Source organism: Toxotes jaculatrix, chromosome 16 (genome assembly GCF_017976425.1).
Source record: "Toxotes jaculatrix isolate fToxJac2 chromosome 16, fToxJac2.pri, whole genome shotgun sequence".
NCBI lineage: Eukaryota > Metazoa > Chordata > Actinopteri > Toxotidae > Toxotes > Toxotes jaculatrix.
The window spans coordinates 19,210,411-19,231,235 of record NC_054409.1 but is presented as its reverse complement, the minus strand read 5'-3'; the positions used below and the strand labels follow the sequence as shown (position 1 = coordinate 19,231,235).

General features: G+C 40.3%; 2 protein-coding genes across 4 annotated transcripts; both read right to left on the bottom strand.

The window, feature by feature from the left end:
- Positions 1-4,499: 4,499 nt before the first annotated feature.
- On the bottom strand, positions 4,500-13,461 carry klhl8 (kelch-like family member 8). Of its 3 annotated transcripts, XR_005895516.1 has the most exons (13): positions 11,536-12,955; positions 10,442-10,661; positions 10,140-10,201; positions 9,874-10,039; positions 9,381-9,701; positions 9,057-9,243; positions 8,784-8,927; positions 8,358-8,469; positions 7,741-7,909; positions 7,488-7,647; positions 6,751-6,952; positions 6,159-6,397; positions 4,500-6,100 (listed from the first exon to the last, which is right to left on the bottom strand). XR_005895516.1 is itself a non-coding variant. In XM_041059549.1 (12 exons), the coding sequence occupies exons 2-12, from the start codon at positions 10,637-10,639 to the stop codon at positions 6,274-6,276; spliced, it is 1,845 nt and encodes a 614-aa protein (XP_040915483.1). In that variant the 5' UTR covers positions 10,640-10,661; positions 13,393-13,461; the 3' UTR covers positions 4,500-6,273. The 3 variants fall into 3 exon arrangements, 2 of the variants coding, with proteins under 2 accessions (XP_040915483.1, XP_040915482.1); XM_041059549.1 differs by lacking the exon at positions 11,536-12,955 and adding an exon at positions 13,393-13,461 and having other exon boundaries at positions 4,500-6,397; XM_041059548.1 differs by having other exon boundaries at positions 4,500-6,397.
- Positions 13,462-14,470: 1,009 nt separating this feature from the next.
- sdad1 (SDA1 domain containing 1) lies at positions 14,471-19,691 on the bottom strand. The gene is made up of 22 exons (XM_041058977.1): positions 19,480-19,691; positions 19,239-19,343; positions 19,052-19,150; positions 18,793-18,903; positions 18,497-18,568; positions 18,276-18,376; positions 18,118-18,175; positions 17,959-18,033; positions 17,724-17,825; positions 17,542-17,611; positions 17,345-17,448; positions 17,121-17,178; positions 16,974-17,032; positions 16,804-16,880; positions 16,569-16,666; positions 16,387-16,463; positions 15,909-16,038; positions 15,676-15,767; positions 15,387-15,577; positions 15,094-15,178; positions 14,833-14,994; positions 14,471-14,697 (listed from the first exon to the last, which is right to left on the bottom strand). The coding sequence occupies exons 1-22, from the start codon at positions 19,567-19,569 to the stop codon at positions 14,650-14,652; spliced, it is 2,064 nt and encodes a 687-aa protein (XP_040914911.1). The 5' UTR covers positions 19,570-19,691; the 3' UTR covers positions 14,471-14,649.
- Positions 19,692-20,825: the final 1,134 nt, after the last annotated feature.

Sequence of the window (20,825 nt, the reverse complement as noted above, 5' to 3'; positions counted from 1 at the left end):
CCAATCCAGATGTCAGGAATGTCCACTTGGTGAAAGTCCGGAAGGTTCCCATTTATGAAGAACTGTTCTTCTTGGCTGCACATGAGGAACAGGACAAACACGACAGATTATATTCTCGACTGTACTCACAAGCAGCTCACTCTGTGTGATTCAGTGCTGCAGGGATTTTGGTTGCAGCCATGATGATTGTGCCTTAAAGTGAAACTATTTCTAACTTTCAGTACAGTGAACTGGTCTGGTGGGACCAACTGAGGCTTTAGCTACAAAACCAGTGTAAAAGTGTATTGAATTAAGAAAGAGTGGGTTTTATATATCAACTTCATTTGGACTGTGCTGTTTCTGCTTCTAAAAGCTGCATAGCAAAATTCTTGCTCATTTGGTTCTTCCCTACCTGTTTATAATCAGCAGGTTGGCCCCCATGTCAGAGCACTTGGTGAGGGCCTCGTGCCAGGTGGTCAACAGATTGATATTACTGACCATCCAATAACAATTGCCAGCGAAGCTCAACCAGCCAAGAGGGCAGATGGCTGGAGGTGAGGCAGAGAGGAATCACAGGAAAAGGGTTAGGGTGAAAAAGCAAATATAATAATCTGTAATAAATGTAAATATATAATAACTGGAACAACGAATGTCTTGTTGGTGTATCTCTAAAAGAATCCAGCTTACTGTTCAGTGGTCGTTTACACATATAGGGACGCTCATATCTGCACACATGGGACTTCCATTTCCCAAATTCATCTGTTTCATCTTTGATTATTGCAGAACATGTGCCCCCCTGCGTATCACTGTTGGAGAACACAGGTGTTTAAACCACACTGCCACAAACAGCTAAGTGGAAATGACAGGTATATATGGTCTTATATCTTACAGTGTAGGTTCCCCACTGGCCCAGTTTGTGTACCCCACTTGGAGAGCATCAGACCAGGTAAACTGGCTGTTCCCCACTTCAACTTGACATGAAATCTTGTTGCATTTCTGAAGAAACAAAGCTCATCTTCACACTGATGCACTCAATAATCATATCAACATTAAATGAGAAAGAAGAAGGTGGGAATCTGTTCTGTTTTCCTCTCACCAGTGTGGAAAGCCCGATCCAGACGTCAAACTGCGACGGGTCCAGCGTTCCTGTGATGTACTGCTCTTCTGCTGCGGAGGTAATGGACACCAGGTCTCCTCCGTCCTGCACGCAGTCATGTCTGGCTGCCGCCCAGCTCTTCCTTGTGTCTGCTTTCAGCTTGTAGCAGTTGGAGCCGTACTGTCTCCACCCGTTGGCTAAGTCACACTGTGGGCTAGGATTGGCTGAGGAGGAAGAACCAAAATGTATATGTGTGTGTAACGTGTGATTAGCCCTGTCAGTTAGCAGGGTCAGTCAAAATATATTATAGTATAGTTAAGAAAATAAAAACAGAGGGAAAGCAGGAAAAATGAATAATGAGAAATTGTTGAATAGTTGCTCTATGCAACCTCACATGAAGACACTACAAAGACTTAGCGTTTCATCTGTTCATCTAACTACACAAAACTAAATTCTAAAACAAATTGGACGGTTGTGGGTGGACTTACGGTTGATGTGCTTGCAGATGTATTTCCTCTTAGTATTGCAGTTTTCATCATTCCATTGTCCAAAGCTGTATCCTACCACCTGACCACAGTCCTCTCCAGGGTCGTCGCCCCAGTTATCAGGCTGGCCTTGCATCCAGTATCTGAAACAGTGTAGAGAGCAAAAAAAAAAACAACAACACTAAAATAGTTAACAAATATCACACTTTTATTAAGCTATGGGTTTAAATGAATTTAATGTATTTGTGATATCAGAGTTTTAACAGCATTACATACGATAGATATGGTATAAAAGGACTCCCATCACTCCACTCCCAGACATCTTCTGTGACTAGGTCATTCAGGCCGATCCAGTAGATCTCGGAGTTAACCTGTGTTCTCACCCAGAGCTGGAAATAACGCACACAAATATATTAGCCCAGAGTGTGAAAGGATAGAAGCGCATTTATCAAATGCTGCTGCATGTGATTGTAGGTCTCACCCTCTCGTGAATGTCCTGGATGCTCATCAGGTTGCTGTTCTGCTCCAAACAAAATGCATTAGCCTCTTGCCATGACTTTGTATCGGTTGAAAAGAAGTAACATTTGCTCTCATACTCCCTCCAGCCTTGCTGACACTGGCAATGGGCTGAGAATACAACAAAAACGTGGTATTTTTAATTACAAAAAAATTCAGGTAAAAGTACTCTGATTACTTTTCATGGTTGATCAGTAAAAAAAAAAAAAAAAAAAAAGGCTGATGAAGCTGGTGAATCATTTGAATGCACATCAATCATAAAAGTCCCATGACAGATCCACAGTCCAGCCACGTCAGTCAAATCCTCAGACAAATCTGTGGGTAATGTTTGACTTTAACAACTTTACAGACACTATAGAATCACATGTTTTGCACACAGCCTTAATGGGTCAAAAGAGCACAAGAAAACCTCCTCTGATACAAAGTTGAAGTGTTAACTGAGCGTCTACCACCTTGCCATTGTCTCTCCACCTGAATCGATGCCTCTCTGTGAAGTCTGAGGCTTCAAAAACACAATAAACCACCATTTATGTCTGAAGACAACTGAGAGCGTAAACAAAATTTGGAAGTAACTTTGTGTATCAAGACATTTTCTTCACATTTTACAATGTGGTGTTTAAGCATTTGATTTTATTAGAGAAAGTTGTAAAGATTGTTTGAAAATTATTTGAACAACAAAGAACAAAAGGTTTCAAAGTCTCTTGTACAATAAATTTTTTTACTTCCTTTTTCTGATAAATATACTATTAACTGTGACGCACCATTACTGTAACTATTATCTGATATTAACTTCATATTAAGTCTGGTATCTGTGCTTGATTAAACTGCTCTGGTTACTGCTTAGTTTAATTTTTAAGACCTGTTCAATTTCTACTGCTGGAAATAACTGACATTCATTTACACACACAAAAAATCAAAAGACTGCAGAAAATTGAACTAAAAAGAAAGCGACTTACCACAAGCAAGAAGCGCAGCAAAGCTGAGCAGCTGCAGAAGCACTCTTTGTCTTCTGTTCATCTTTACTTTTCTATATTCACCTCTTACGGTGTGTTTCTACACATCCTAATAGCAGCAAGTTTTTCTCCAAACTCCCCGAGTCTGGCAGAGTGAGTGAGTGTGTGATGTGCTCTGGCGCCAACTTATCAGACCTCTGAGCATCTTCTCTCTGGTTCACCTCTTTTCAGCATCCATCCAGGGTCCAAAGACTGAAAGCAGTAAAACACAGATGACAGACACTTGACCTCTTGACTCATTTTCTACATTACAAAATACGGGTGTTTGCTAACAAATAAAGCACCGGTGATTAAAAACATGGACTAAAAACTTATTGGATATTGATTTCACCATATGAAATATTAAGGATAAAACATTCAAGTTAACGTACCAGTAGTAAACACCAATTTAACAATGTCAAATGTGCACATTTTCTAAGGTAAACCAATTTTTCATAATGTTCATACTTCAAGGGAGAATATGGTTAATTATAAACTTTTTCTGGCAATTACAGTCATTATTTTCTTCTTCATGTTGTGCGTTCCTGAATACATTTTAAAGCACTGTCAGCACTTAGAGTTTTCTTATTGAAGGCGTTATATAAATAGAATTTACTTACCTAATCAAAGCATTAAAAGGCTCGGCAGCTGTCATTTGATGCAACTGCTGTGCGCCATTTCCTTATGATTGCTAAATGGTAATTGTTGAAAATGTATGTGAGCTGCGTGGTACAGGGCCAAGAACACATATGACACGTTACATGATGATGATGCAAACATTCAAGAGGCTTCATATAATTTGTTTTTGTTTTTTTTTTTTGAACATCAGAAACTCTCAGGGTATGTAAACAATTTGCAAAATGGTGCAGAGCTTCAGGCATTTAAATAACCGTAATAACACAGTGATTATAGGAGAGTGAAAATCACATCTGACACAGTGAAACCACAAAGTCCAGAACACACCGTTCATAACGACCACATGTAAACTGTCAATAAACTTTATACAACCAAACCTCTGCCTCAAACTGTTACTTTTTAACTCAGTTTAATGGGATGTTACAAAACAATAAACATAAATTTGAAATCAAATTCTCATTTATACTATATTTATATTGGTTATATTGCTCAGCAGACAAATCAGAAATCACGAAAACTCCAGAAAGATTATTGCTCTGACTTGAGTGTATGAAATTTTACTAGTCTTCACTGTGGAGAAAAAAAAATGCACACCTGGAAGTGATAGGTGTGTAGAAATACTCCCACACACTCTTTGGGTCAGAGCTGCCAGCAGTGTGTGTTGATGGTGACTTTGCACAACTCCAGTGCTGAAGAGTTTTTTTTTTTTCTCCACCAGTTTATCGTCAGTCCTGACCGGAAGGAAAATTTCATAAGCTGTTACATGTTACAGAAGAAAAAGAGGAATCCCACTGATGAACTTTACACATAACTTTATTTTACCAATTTATACCAATACCATGTGAATAAAAAGCACAAGAAGGAAGCAGTCAAAAGGAGGAAGAACAACACAAAGTACAGTAAAGTTGACAAAAAACTCGGTATCTGGCTCATTTGCTGACAACGTTGGCAGCGACTTCAGTTTAGGAGTAAAAATGATTGATAGCTTTAGGACACAATCTGTGCAATAATATGTCTACTTCTTGTATAAACCATGTATAGACATCGCTCTGTCAGCATTTTCTGAAAAACAAAATTGTCGCCAGGGATTATTACATTTTTCTTCGATATGGCAGATATAGGCATAAGTGTTAAATAAACATCTTCAAACTCATAACATGAATAACATGAAATTCTCCATTTAGGACAAAAATATACTCAGACTTCATATCTATTCTAGGAAAATAGTGCACAGCAATGGATTAGGGTAGTGTAGTAAAGAATAATACCAAAGATACACCTATTTTATAATACAAAAATGTCCATATATTAAAATATAACGGAACCATCTGCAGAGACAAACCTCGTCTCAATCTCACGCACATCTGAAAACTCTCTGACTAGGATTACTGACAGTCCAGCTATCGTCAAACACAAATCTTAAATCTGAAAAATCTGCCCCTGTCAGTTTGAAGAGATCTCTATACGATAATGTAAACTGAAAGAGAACTGGAGAGGTGCACTGTATTGCTCTGATCAGTCCTTCACTCTCAAGATTTTTAGCTGTCAAACCTTTCTCAATTCTGAGGTCGAGGTAAAGGCGGCTCACACACTTTTTTTTTTCCCCCTCCTGTTTGGCACTTACATCAGTTAAATTCCCCGAAGCGGTCACCTCCTGACCAGTGACTGATTTGTCCCCAGTCAGCCTTAAAATGATTGTTCAAACACAATTACAGAGCTGCACGGGTATGAGCCAGCTTACTGCAGCTGATAGAACAGTTCTACAATGTACTTTTAAGGTCAAACTGCCAGAACGGATGCTTTCACTTACCCTGGGAAAAGATCGCAGGAATCCTGGAAATGAATTTGATATCTTAACAACCTACTTGACACTGACTGATGAAAATGTTTGTGCTTTAATTTCACACACTACACTGCAAACAAGGTGTTGAATCCAGTATGATTGTTTTAAAATCACTGATTCACCTTCTTCTCTCTGGATAATGAAAATAACTGCAGAGCCAAAGAGTAACCCAGAGACAGTCTTACACAGGAGACAATTTAAATGTTTTCATACTGGCCCACTAGACAGCCCATGTTGATAATGTGCACAGTTAAGTCACCTAGTACTTCTGAATCCTAGCTCACCTCCTCCTTCTGAAGAGGTTAGTATTAAATTCAAGGCTCAGCTTATGTTTTCCCTTTAAAAAAAAAAAAAAAAAAAAAGTCAAAACTATGTCAAGGCAGTCAAACAAAAGAAAATACAGTACAAAATACTACATCACTGATTGCAAATAACACCAGCACAAGTCAAGAAGAATGTCTTGAATGTCTTTTTTTTTTTTTCCAGAGAAGACTTCAGATTTGTCAGTTGTGCACTTCAAGTCAGTTAAATCTCCCTAATACTCTTCAGCCACCGAGTGCAAACTGAACATCAGCCTTGATCAGTTTGAGGCTGATGCTCAGACAGCGACAGTAATAATGTAGCTGTCACCGTCTGTGTGCTTTGTGTCATGTGCTTGTGCAGTGGTCAGATCTGATGGTGACCTGGCAGTCAGTCACCTGGTAATAAGAGGAACGGCGGCGGCGGTCACATGCAGTTGACCACGTTGCTGGAGCCCTGGCCGACGTCCCTGATCTGGCTGACGTGAGACGAGCAGACAGCCACCCCGGCTCCGGCACGGCAGTGAGACACTGAACCCACCAGCTCCCATCTGAACAAGCAAGCACACCCGAATCACAACAACATTATAAGAAGAAGACACAGTGACAGTCCTAAACAGTGCAGCAGTATTTTGAGCCAGGTCTGTAACTGCAGAATTAAAAATATTTCAATTAAAGCAGTGTAATTACTAAAGTAACAGGCTGAACCCTTTGTTGGTATCAGGGAAAAATAATCACAACTGGATGAACAAGTTTAAAATGTGGGCTATGTCTGGGGTATAATTCACTCCAGTTTTTACAAACATGTATTACCGTGAAAAAGAGCTATGTAATTATCACACACTGCATCTCGATATCTTAGAAACACATCACATTATGCGATTCTCATTTATTTCTTCCTCACCTGTTCATTCGAGGCTCAAAAGCCTCCACTGTGTTCAGGTAGATGTTCCCGTTGTGACCTCCGACTGCGAACACTCTCCCCATCACGGTAGCAACCCCGACTCCGCCACGTGGCGTGGTCAGCTCAGACACATACTCCCAGCGGTGCATTCGAGGGTCAAACCGCTCTACGGAGCTCAGCGGTGAATTGTCATCAAAACCACCTTCAGAAAAATCACAGGAGACAAAAAAAGCTTAACAAGAAAATGGCATGTAAAATATTACTTCACATAAAATAATAAGGATATGTGTAACAATATGCTCAGGTGTAATGATTCCTAACACTCACAGTGGGATTATGCTGTTACTAATAGAGTAGGCACACAAGAGGATTTCATATATTCTTTTCAAGCTACAGTCATTCACTTGGTAAAATGCCACAACAGAAGTTTTAATGAACCTTGAATGACTCTTCAGATTCAAGAGGTACAATAAAAAAATCTCATCCTTAAACTTTGTGAATCAGTTACCAGATAGCTTCACAAAACATGAATGTTTGACTTTCACATATTTGTGTATAAAACTGTAGGGTGTGCACTTAAGACATGTGACACAGGGGTATCAAAAAAAAAAAAAAGAAAAAGCTAAGAGGGTAGACACCAGTAAAATAATGACAAAGTGTAATGTCAGTGTCATTTCTGTCGCAGCAGTAGAGCAAACTGAGAAATCTCATTTATTTATCTTATCTATTCCTCTCACCCACGACGTAGAGGCAGCCGTTCAGTTTGCTGACTCCATTTCCTGCTCGTCGCTGACCCATCTCGCTGACCTCTGTCCATTTGTTGAGGTGAGGGTTAAACCGCTCCACACTGGACAGTGACGCCACGCCATCGTTGCCTCCCACTGCGTACACAAAACTCTGGCAAGAAGATGACATAAAAGCGGTCAAGTGAAGCGTAGGTATCATACGGCAAAGAAGTCATAATTTATTGGCTTTCCTCATCAGTCTTACCCCCAACGCCACAGATCCCACTCCTCCTCTGGGTGTGTTCATCGAAGCCACAGTGCTCCAGCAGTCACTTTCGATATCATAACGCTCAACGTTGTTGAAGCAGGAGTTGTCGTCCAGACCTCCAATAGCGTAGATAGGACCACCAAGAGCTGCCAGGGCTATACCCCTCCTGAGAAACACACACATCATTGCTCAAAGCAGATATTTGTGATATTTTAACAAATCAGTCCATTTTCTGAGCATTTTCCTGAGATGAAAAAAAGCAGGAAAATGTTTTAACAGGAAATAATGAAATCAAAATTTAGGCTCAACACATTAGAGTTTTAAACTCTAAAACAGCTGCCAGGGAATATAGAACAGTATGAATTATTTCTAGGCTTTCGGTGTAATCATTACAGTCCACATTTCTAAGTACTTTGTCAGGCTTAGTGGACCCGGCCCCCAGATAATCCGACTGGCTCTGGCAATTTTTGGCAAGTTCCACAGCTGCTCTGCTCTGTGAGTTAAATTTTTCAACAGCAACAGCGAAGCTTGAAATCAAACGGTGCCGGGCGTAACAGGGAAAACTGCTACAAGATTTAAGATGTGTATGAATTCACTGTTTTAGTATCAGGTACCTCTTGGTGTTCATCGAGGCTTTCATCATCCATTTGTTGGTGAGGGGGTCAAACATCTCCATGTTGCCTAAGTGCTCGTTACCGTCATGGCCCCCAACGGCATAAACCTTGCCTATGAAAACAAAGAAACAGATATGAAGTAGAGTCTTCATGATCGTCTGAAGAGAGCAGTGATTACAAAGGATCAGTGGTTCTTTACACTTGGAAACCAAGAGCAAATCATCTTTTGTGACAAAAAGCATTTTCAGGTGGTACTAATTTTATTTCTAAATAATCTAACAAAAAGAAAAATATCAGTGTATTATTTGCATTAATATAAAATGTCATTATACTGCCATGTACTTCTCATTTTCTGAGCCTAACTGTTCACCTTTCCATGCTCTTACTTTACTTTCCTGTAGTGCTGTTATATATAACCCTTCTCACCTCCTACAGATATTACACCCACGTGACGCCGTCTGCTGTTCATTTCAGGGCCGAAAAACCAGCTGTTCTTAGTAATGGAGTAACACTCGATGCTGCGAAATGGGTCACCGGAACCCCCCCGGCCACCCACACAGAACAAAACCCCTGAAGAAATGGTAAGAAAGGACAAGACACAGCGAGAGAGCACAGCATTACACAACATTTTTAAATGATTAAAAAAAAAAAAATACCAATACCATGTTAATATAAATACCATAAATCAGTGGTTACTACCTGCAGTGTGTTTCCGGGGTATGGTACGGACTGAATACTCAAACTCAGGCACCACCTTGTTGCTGAGGTGGAGGTGATAGTTCCTGGCTTCATCCATCAGGTCACGACAACTTAGGTTACCTTTGATCATCTCGTCCTTAGCCACCGTTCCAGTCAGGAACTCTACAGGGAGCAGGGGGAGGCGCACCTGAGGACGAGACCAGCATCCAGTGTGACAGAATAAAACACATCCAAACACAAATCCAAAACATGTGGAACATAAATAAATAAGCATTCAGCCCAACCAAACCATACCCTCATAATCCAACTTATGCACTCTCTAACCTGAGACATGATCTGGTCCAGCCAGGCCTCGTGGTGCTGTGGGTTTGCTTTCAGCCATTTCACTGCTGCATTGTACACCTGCGTCTCTGAGTGGATATTGAGCTCACTGGAGGACAATAATGTACGCAAGTGCTGGGGAGACACACATGTGAAGTCCTCGCACTCCACCACCTCAGTGAAATGCTCGCAGGCGTAGCGGTCAGCCATGTCCATGAGGTCCACGCGATTGTGGCTCTCAGCAAAAGTACGAACTGCCAGGCAGTTGGTGGGGTGAAAGTGGGCCTTCATGTACTCACAGCAGGCTCTCGCCACCAACTCCACCTAACGCAATCAGGCAGGAATAAAGGCAGTTGAGACATTTTCTCAGTGTGTTCTCAGTAACAAACTTTAATTCTGTTATATCAACTGTCGTAACATTTCAAAGGGCTAATTAAATTTCCTCGAGAACAAAATGCCTGAACTGTATATTAACTGATTAAACGTGTGTCTTCACCTGAAGGATGCAGGCAGCATAAAGCAGTGGCTGGACATTGTCTACAGTCAGTGTGAGCTTGGAGGAGTAGGCAAAGTGAACCAGGTCCTGGATGGCATCACCATCAAAGTCCTTGATCTCTATCAGTTCCTGCTTGGCCTCCGACATCTCGGACAGGAACATGGCCCTGAGGGAACAAATATCCACTTAGATGAGAACAAGGTGAAATCCCTTCCACACAGCTTCATGTTTTGCAAAAGCATAAATATATAAAAAATGGAACATGCCTGAAGTAAGGGATAACGCAAGCCAGCACCAGCTTGTGGCATGGTATCAACCTACTGCCAACCTACAAATAGAGACAAAGAAAAAAAAATACATGTTTACAAACAGGCAACAAGGCACACCGGCATATTGTATACAGTATTAATAATTATTAAACAGTATTAATTATTTATTTACTATTTAGACATAGATTAATTATCCCAACCTTCAACCTGACAAAATGGAAAACATAAAAGAAGATCGGTTGCGACAAAAAGATGAGACAAACAAATCCCTTTGCCTGAGTCCAGACAGAGTGACCTACCTTCAGCGTGACGTCACAGAGCTCCCCCACTTCGTAGAAATGCCTGAGGGAGTTATGGAAGTCCTTCCAAGCCTCATGAGCCTCGAAGACAAAGGAGCCATCGGGCTCACAGTCTGCTTTCGGTGCCCTGTTTCCAGGCCGCTTCTCCTTGGACTTCAGCTGCTTGACATGGTCTGGCACCACATCCCCTGGTGCCATAGCTGGCTACAGGAAACAACACCTAAAAGACAGATGAGAGGATGAAGGAAGTTTAACACCTTTTATAGACACTGGGGGCAGGCAACATGGACAAAACTTTCCTAAATCATGAAGATAAATATACACAGTTACACTCCTGTTCATCCCACTGAGTCAAATGTATTTTAGTGATTTACTACAATTGATGGTTCATTTTAGCCTTTATTTAATCAGATAATCTCTTGTTATATGCAACAAATTATAGTCACATTTAAATTTAACTTTTTCTCATTACTGTAGCCATGAGACCTGTGAACCAAGATATTTTGATGCAAGACTTTTGTGACTAATGCTGAAACAATCCTGACGTTCGTCCGAGTCTTTTTTTCTTTTTCTTTAGTAAGAATGACAATCCTGTGATTGAATCACGGAACTTGCAACTGGCATCTTTCACTATTTTCTGACATTTTACAGGCCAAACAAATAACTGAGGAACTTAAAATAATCGGCAGATTAATCACTAACAGACACTCTTTAAAAGCAGTGCTCTTTGACCCAATATAATCAGGAGAAGTGGTTAATAACAGTACTGAATTATCGCTCACTCCTATCAATAACAGGCAGGCCGGATTGGCACCCATCAACTCCACCATGCAAGAATAACTCAGTCTGACAAAATTTACATTCTACAGGCTTAAATAGAGGAAACAAAAGGGAAACTGCTGGTGGGGGATTCTGCCTGCCAGCTGAGCAGGTTTGATCAGTATTCCTCCCCCTTTTCAGTGTCACTTCTCCTTTACTCATTTAGCAAAGACTGGAGCCAAATGTGAAAAAAAAAATAGGACAAGCAGATTCCTCCAAGCTAGCAAAGCACACTGCTCAGAAAACACTGCAATCAAACCCATAAAAATACCTACCTATTGCTGAGTCTGATGAAAAATCTCCACAGTTGATAAGTCTCTAGCTGTGGACAGAGGAACTGAGAGCAGACAGCCAGAGGCCAAAGCTCCACCCACACCTTACAGATGATGCACTGTCTTTCCTTTAAGCTATGCCTCTGAAACTGAATAGGCTCAGTGTATCGCCCCCTCATCACTAGTCCTCTCAGCTATAAGAGCAGAAAACATCGAGTTCCATCATATGCACTGTTGATCAAAGGCTCTTTCCACTTCTGTTCTACTTTGCAGGCCCATCAATAGGTTTTATCTCTGAGACTGTTTGCTTTCTCAACACATACAGGGGTTTAGGAATATTCACTTTCCATAAAGACAGACCCAGGATCAGTTTGAACACTTTTATGGCCTTAAGATGATAACATCCTCAGACTATGATATATTATTCATGAGGAATAAATGGAGTGAGACTGTCAATAATTTAACAACGGAGATGTACTGCACAACTACTCAACTCCACTGAGCACAATAATAGCAACCTCTTTAAATCCAAGCAACATTTTTTTAGGCATCTGTGCTTGTCCACCATACAAAAGGGACTCCGACTAGGCAACTAGCACGCCGCATTAGGCACAAAGGTACACAGAGGACGAGTATGCACTCCCAAGAACCCACTGTTGTCATATCATATTACTTCACCCGCTTTCAAAAGGGACAGAGCAGCTACACTTAATACTGCCAAATGCTGTCCCTCCATGGTTTGTCCTTTGGTCAGAGTATTGTGACAGCAGAGTGATTACCCAGCTAATGAGCTTGCTTCCTGCACAGTGAATTACTATATTTCCCACACCACATTTTAAGAGATTGAGGCTGAGTCAGGTGAACCAGTGATAAATGCCAAGGAGGTTATTTCCTTTGCAGTCAGCTGGGAGCATTTCCTATTTATTTAATCTTTTCAATAATTATGCATTGAGGTTTTTTCTGATTACATATCACACATGCACTTTTCACTATTTGATCTTTCCTAAACCACTTGTTTATTAAATCAATCAACGAATGCATACGAGCTCTGTGATTTACGTCCACTGTATAGACTGTGCGAAATAAATACATTTTTGATTGCACAGGTTTGATTTAGGTCTAATCAAGCTAGTACTCATTGCTCTACCATGTACAACACATTTGATTCTTCCAGATGTAAAACTCTGGAGGCTAGTTTTTATTGGACACGCCAAAATATGCAATATGGTGACTTTTGTAAAGTAATAAAGAGGTTTTAGTAGCTACTTCTGGAAACTGGAATACCTGGAGAAGTCGTACGGGAGGCTATACAACAAATACTACACTGTTTGCCGTAAACGATAGTTAGCACGTCCAGATGTCATCTAAAATTATTTTCGACAAGTCGATTCTTTCTGAGTACAATATCAACACACAGCCACGTTTACTGCAGCTAGTTTAGCACATAATATCGGACACAACAATCGACAAAAGCTGAAAAAAAATCACCAAACATGCAACCTCACGTCAACAGCTTGTAAAGCAGGACGAGCTTAGCGATCAAGGGGGAACGGTTATGAATGATGGAGCTGTTGAAGTTACCACATTCAGTGTTAACAATGCTTATTTCTCTCCGAGAAACAATGCAAATGTGACATTATGACTCTAATGAACACGATAAATCTAGCCAGTTAGCCCGAGGCTCGCTTGCTAGCTAACAGCAGCTAGCAGGTACACTAGCATCCGCTAACGTTAACTGGCAGTGGACGGACGCGATTAAACCATGAGTTTAACGAAAATACTTCACGTGCAAAGGTACAAATGACTATAAAACATGGGTCAATCGTAGTATGTTCGGTGATATAAGTTTAAATAAGATACCTCATGTCGCAGCGAGAATTAAGATGCCGGCTTCTTTCAGTGGAATGTTTGGCATTAGCACGTTTGTTGTGATTCCAGGTGCTTCATGGGAACTGTAGTTTTCAAGCTTTACCTGAGCCGCTGAACTGAGCGAGCAAAATACTGTACAACGTTAATTAGCTTTATGCTATTTAGAAGTGTTTTCAGCTGGTCACTTGCTTCATCTCAACATTCGACTTTTTACTTACATACTTCAACTTTAGCCGCCCGGTTAGCTCAGTTGGTAGAGCACGAGACTCAGTCTCTCAGGGTCGTGGGTTTGAACCCCCACTCCGGACGGCACTGCCTCCCATTGGCTCACCACCCGTGGGAGGAGCCATAGGACTAAGGTGCATTGTGGACTGGGCAGCAGTCGCCCCCGCGACCTGGGCCTGGACCCAGATAAGCGGCAGATCATGACATGACATACTACTATATTTACTTAAGCAACATTTTCAGTGCTGAACTCTTACTTGTAATGGAATACTTTTACAGTGTACTATTAGTACTTTTACTTAAAGTAGCCTCTCTAAATGCTCCCTCCGTCGCTGGTTATGAAAAATGTAGGTAACCTACTTACTATGTTATTGCTTCCCCAAATTATGTAACTAAACCAAGTTGGCAGACACACACACATATGACAAACTGTCACATTCTTCAGTTGACCATAGGACTGTACCTCAGACTTAGTTTTGTTTTATTTAGTCTTATGTCTCATTCTGTCTCAATTGAAGTTTTTTTTTTTAAATAACACTAACATATTCAAAATGAGGCACTAAACAAAAGAGTAATGTGCAAAGTAAGGGAATGTTAGACTGTAATTACAATCGTTGTATAATTATATTGGCCAATAAAGTCTCACCTAAAATTATACATTAACAACAGCTTTATGTCCTGATTGAGTTCTATTTACTGTAAATCAGTGCAGAGTTCTGCATGGAAAGAATGTAAATAGTAGCAGGAGAGACTGAGAGCTGCAGCATAAACAGAATAAAACAACAAGATAAAGACTTAGTGATATTTACATAATTATATTCCACAAAAAAACACATTCACACAATTATCAAAGATGATTTATTTTAAAACAATGTAAATCTTTACAGTTCATCCACTGAAAATAATACATTAATAAGCCAGCTATGTTTTACAGGTCACTTGAAGGATATATAATATTATTTGACACAGTCAAAGATCAGGTTTGCGATGGCGAGCGGATGGCTAGCATTATCTCCATGTGTCCTACTTGTGCTGCTTCCTCTTTTTTAGGAGTGCATCTCGTAGAGCAAGCTGGATAAGAAACACAAAATATTTTTAGCTGAAATGCAAAGACTGTTCCTCCTCCTTATATTGAAGACAATCAAGTCAGCCACAGTCAAATACAGTAGCTCATTCTGACATATATCTCTGATAGATGTGTCTTACCTGTTTCTCTCTGAAGGAGCGTTTGCCCTTGGTCCTCACATTCTGACTGTGCCTCATCATCATGAAGTTCTTCTTCCTCTTCTTCTCCTTGTTGCTGGTGCTGGCATGTGGGTTCAGCTTGGTTCGCCTCTTGACAAACTCCTTCCGGTCGGTCCGTCCCGCCTAGAAAATCAAAGACATTATTACACCTGAAACTAACCACTAACAACTATTTTAATATCTGGTTCCAGCTTATTAGGTGTGAATTTTTGCTAGTTTTACCATTGCTGTTGCCAGACGTGTTTCCTTGTCTGCTTTTGGTTTCTTATGTAGTTTCTCAATATTCCTCAAGGTCAGCAGCTCCCCTCTGAAATATTTGAAAAAAAAAACATACAAAAAACCTCAGTATAATAATTTATCTTTACCAACAAACAAACAAAACGTTTCAGTGATTATACTCTTATTCCAAGAAATATGAGACCTGAGAGTAAACTGTCTTTCACACAAAATATTCTGAAGACAAATCAATCTTTGCAAATGATTAATTCTTTACACTCTGGGTTCATCTTTCTCACCTGTTCTCACCCTCGTCGTCACTATCTACATTTTTCCTCTTCTGGCCCTTGCCTGGCGCAGCGTTGACCTCCTTGGCCATCTGGACCAGACGAATCTTCTTAAAATCATCCTGAGTGAGAAGCCTGCTGCCACTGACAGCTGCTGCCTTGGCCTTTCTCTCCTCAGCTGGGATACTCTGAAGCTTCTCCACCTTACACAGCGCCAAAATAATCTTACATTAAAAACAAAATTACTGTGCATAATTAGCCTCCAGAGGGTTATCAAGGTCTGCATTTTTTTAACCCTCACCACTTCTCCTGTGTCTTCGTCTGACGAGTGGTGAACATCCACCCACTCCCCATCTTCATCATCGTCACTTATACTGGCACTCTCCCAGCCATCTGTTGTACAATATGAAAAACATGCATATTAGTATAACAGTGATCAAAATTTGTTTTCTGGAAAACAGATTTGGTTTTTTTCAGATCAAATCAGCCGAGATAATCCAATCCTATGGATTCAATAATGAGATATCTGCTGACCTTCGTCCTCCTCTCCCTCTTTGTTCTCCTCCTCCACCTCCAGGACTTCAGCTCCGGGGATGTAGTCTTTAGCTTCCAGCTCTCCGTAGTCTTTGATCTTGGCCTCAGCTGATGCCTCTGTGGGTCTCCCCTGGACAAGAAGAAGCATAGTTTACAATAACAGAGATGTATCTTAGAGTTTGTGGACTAGTCCCAACACTCTCCTCTGAAGTAGGTAAGAAAACAAATAACATCTGTGTCTGATCACAGTGTTTTTTTTTACACTTCATACAACATTAATGCATTATGACAGCTCACTAGAACAAACTCAACCATTAGACACAATATGCTAATTTACATAAAGTACATCTGGGGATTATGTCTAAAGCAACTGACTTTTTTCTGTGTATAACACAACAAAACATACTCATTGATTTCAAATCTGAATGTTTCACATTTTCACTTTTGAAAATGTTTACTGAAGATGCAGGGAGCTCACCCTGTCCTTCTTGTGCAGCATCTGTGGATTAAGATTCCTGAACAGCTGGATCAGCCCCCTGGCAGACATCATCACATCTGAGGCAAACACAGACATGTGTGTACACATCTGTTCATTAGAGCATTCAGAATTGTGACATAAGCAAAATGGCAAGAAAAAAAAACAGACTGGCAGGCACTCACTCTTGTCTTTGTGAGTCTTGTACTGAGCCAGGTCCTGCAGCAGGTCTTCAGTGATGGCGAGTGGACAGCGGGCTGCCACCTCTTTGATGGCATTAATACTGCAGCACATAAGGAGGTAAACTTTACTATAAACTGGTAAAGTAATACTGAGCATGGTAGCTAACAGGTTTAGTCCTTCACATTGTAAATCATATTGACTTTGGATAACCAGAAAGTACACGTGGTGGCTACTTACCCCACAGTCATGACCTCCCCCGAGTTTCTGTCAGTCACAAAGTTATTTGCGATGGTCATGATCACAGGTTCAATGATCTGCACCAGTGGGAATACACAGTGTTAACAGTGTTCCAGTGAAATCCTGGTGTTATGTTAACTCACTGAATGAATCTGTAGATTTTAATGTACCTCAGGGGGGACGAGCTGGTGAGAACCCTGGGCAGCGCACAGGAGAATCTTTGTCACTTCTATAAAAACAACAGATGGTTTTAAATGTGTTGTCAGAACAAGTCAAAAGACTTTCACTTTGTTAAGTGTGTTTTTTTTTTTTTTTACCTCTTTGATGGGGCTGAAGAAACCTCTGGATGAAGGGATAGAAATTAAAGAGGAAGAGCTGCAGAGAGAAAAGAACAGAGTATTGCACACTGTAAAATATTTTTGCTGGATAGAAGCACATACGATTTTCATTAGGAAGAACCTACGTTTATCTATTCTGGACAAATTTATTTAAGGAGTCACCAACATGCGTTTTCAAAAAAAAAAAAAGATTAGTCACTTACCTCGTGGATTCCAACCAGTCTGGATATGAGCTCCATCATCATGATCTTCACCTCGAAGCGCTCTTTAGAGTCTTCCAACTGTTTCAAGAGTTTCTCTGAGAAATCTTTATTAAAAAAAGAAAAAAAAGATATTTGATTGTTTACAGTTCTGTAGTACAAATGACCAGCGTGGTTGTGGAGAAGACAGGTGAGTCTACCTTGAGGATCATGAATCAGGTGAATTGCAGAAAAGTTGAACACCTCTGCTTTCTTCTTTTTCTTGTGTTTCTGCCCAGAGAGCACAGGAGTATAGAGAATTTAAACAATGAACTCAGTCTATGTGAAGATAAATGCAATAAAACAAATCACATATGCACTGTGGTAGACACAACGGTGGTACCTTGAGAACTTTCATAGCTTTTTCCAACTTCTTCTTGTTTTTGGAGGTCTTCTTGCCTGTGGAGTATCTCACCTTCAGGTCTCGGGCTGATGGTCCCTCTGTCTGTAAGACAAGACAAGACTGATTCTTAACAAAAACAACACGGCAAATCAAAACCATATTTGTGAATCTTACACATGTAATAAGCTGAAGTACGACAGCCTTTCTCTCCAAACTTTGTATCTGTGCTACTTGCCTCTGATTCTGAATCACTCTCATTCTTTTCATCTTCATCTTTGCCCAGGAAAAATTTAAGCCCTGCAACAAGGATCTAAAGAGGGGGAGATGCTGTTGAAGGTTTTCCATTCACTCAGTACAGTAAGCAAATTGTTGATGTCAAAGTGAAAGAACATACCTTTGTCACCTTGGAGAAGCAAGCTGTTGTGATGACATTAACTGTTTTGGCATCATTCCTGCGGCACAAACAAAAAGACAATCAGGTCAAAGAAGTGACTATAACAATCTCCTGAGCTCTGAATTATCTTATCACAGTGAGAAACTCGTGATGCCCACCATATGTTTCTTTTGTATAACTCTGCCATCACATCTAAAGAGATCTTTGCTGCAATGGGATTACTGTCTCTCAGCATGGTGTACATGAAGTTCTGCAACGTCTGAAACACACAGCATTATAACACAGACAGTGAGTGGTGGGCGTGTTAAGATGCAGTATCACACAATATTACAGACAGTCATGAATGACGCACATATGGCATGAGTGTATGTGTACTTACTGTGTTGACCTTGTTGTTTTTGTGCTTCGCATTTATGTTTTTGATATCAGCAACAATGTGTGTGTACAGTGTCTGTGGAAAACAAAATCAGAGGGATCAGAGATCAGACGGAGAGAAGGAACGCAACACCAGAATGTCATAACTAAAAATATACATATGAATTCAGAAACACATCCAACAGCAAAAAAGTAATTATACAAATAATTAAGGTTTTAATCAGCCAGTTGCACAAAATGTCCACAGATTCACCCTTCTACTGCCTGTAGGTTGAACTATTTCAGTGTGGGTGAACTAACCTTCCTGAGCAGCTTGTCGTGACATCGCAGCAGCTCAAAAAAGAGCTCCAGGAGGCCTGTGGGGTCTATCAGATCTTTATTCCTCAGAAGAATCAGCGCTTTGCAGAACGTCTGACAGGGACAGGTGAACACAGGGTAAGAAAAAACCCCCACAAAATAACATCTCAACACTGTGCGACAGGCCACTTGTATGAATATCAACATACTCAATATGTAAAAATATGCCGCCACTGTGCTGATAAGTCACACATATTCTCACCATTCTTAAGTCTGGCTCTAGCACTGTGTGGTGACTGAGTAATAACTCAGACAGCTCTTGAGGGAAGGTGGACAGGTGCTGCAGGTAGCAGTGACCAACCTGAGGGACAAGACACGTTCATTACTCCTTTATATATTTTACAGCATGACACAGGCTCACTGGATAAAACCTTTAATGCGCAACTCACCTGAGCAAGAAACATGACAAGGTCTGCCAGCTCCTTGTTCGGCTTGTCCGGCTGCAGTTTGAAGATCTGTACATTGGACTGGTAGTGTCGGTACTGCTGTAAAAACTGTTGCAGACACAACAACGCTCACTGGTTAGCCATTACTGCACTGCAGACACATTTACTACGTTTATTTATTTATAAAAAAAAAACAACGAGTCTGTAAGCTAATAACTTTAGCTTTCTTTCAGCTAACACGTACCTCTTCTACGTACGACTGTGGATCTCTTTTGATAAGATTCTGCAGTTGTGGCAAATTGTTTGGCAGTTTGTTGTTTTGTCGTCCGGACATGGTGTGAGATGATTTTGTGATTATGTTGTCAAAAATAATAATAATAATAATAATAATAATGAAAAACAGTACTTTTACAAGACAAGCGTGGCCAGTATGTAGGGTGCCATATAATCTCGCAGCCGGAAGTCCGTACGTCACATCCGTCCCAATTAAAGGGGACGCACATTTTCTTTTCTCCTGTGGCATTTGGTTGTTTAAACGATGTAAACTCAATAGAGTTAACAGCAACAGTAAATATACAGCAGTGTAAAACAAACTTTATCAAGAGAGTGGGGAAAATTTTTATTTAAAAGACCAACTGGCAAAATGTACTTAAAGTATGAAAAGTAAAAGTATTAAAGTTAGCACTTTACTGTTGTAGTTATTTGAGGTGGAGAGAAAAAAGGGACCATGCAGAATTGATTATTGTCCTAATAATCTCCTCTGCATGGTCCCTTTTTTCTGTTTTGACTCTACATTCTGAATAACTGGGCTGCCATCAGAAAAGTGGATCCCTGAAGTTTGAACGCCAGTGCAGCCCTTTAGCAGTGTTTCTGCAGCTAACCATAAAAAATGCCTGTCCCACATATTAGTTAGTATGAGCTTCATGTTTTTTTGACTGAGAAAGCCAGAAACGTCCAAAACTATTATGAAAGATGTTTGGACACGTGGCAATGTTTCAAGAATTATTTTACATTGATGTGATAATGAACTTTGGCACCACGTGGTGGTGGAAGTGTTGTAAGACAGCCCGTCTCTACTGCATCACCTCCTGAAGTCTGCTACAATATTTTCTATATTAGCTTATATACGAAGAAAAGACACAGTAACACGAGCACATGTCAAATAAAAGGCTCCAATGTTCAATCTATGTAGAGACAGCTGTGTAAGTGAACTGTTGATACCATTCTCAATTCTGAGGCGTGGTTGTTTGTGGCAGTGTTTCAGTTTGTGATGTCTGATCACCTGGTTGACTAAATGTCATCTTTCAATATAATGCAGTGCAAAAAATCATCTCAAACTACAACTTTAAATTTGTAAAGTTAACACTTCCCTGACAGCCTCAGCATAGAGTCATTGTTGATGATGTACATACAGTACATACGTAATACACGTACACAAGTTGTAGCTCCTTTTCTTCATACTTTTCAGAGGTATTGTTAGTTGACAAATGCTATGAAGCTGTATAAGGTTTAACGTTTCTTTAAATTAAGTTTGGAATGAATGGAAAAAATGGAAAAAATATTTGATTCTATTTTTTTTTTTTTTATGAA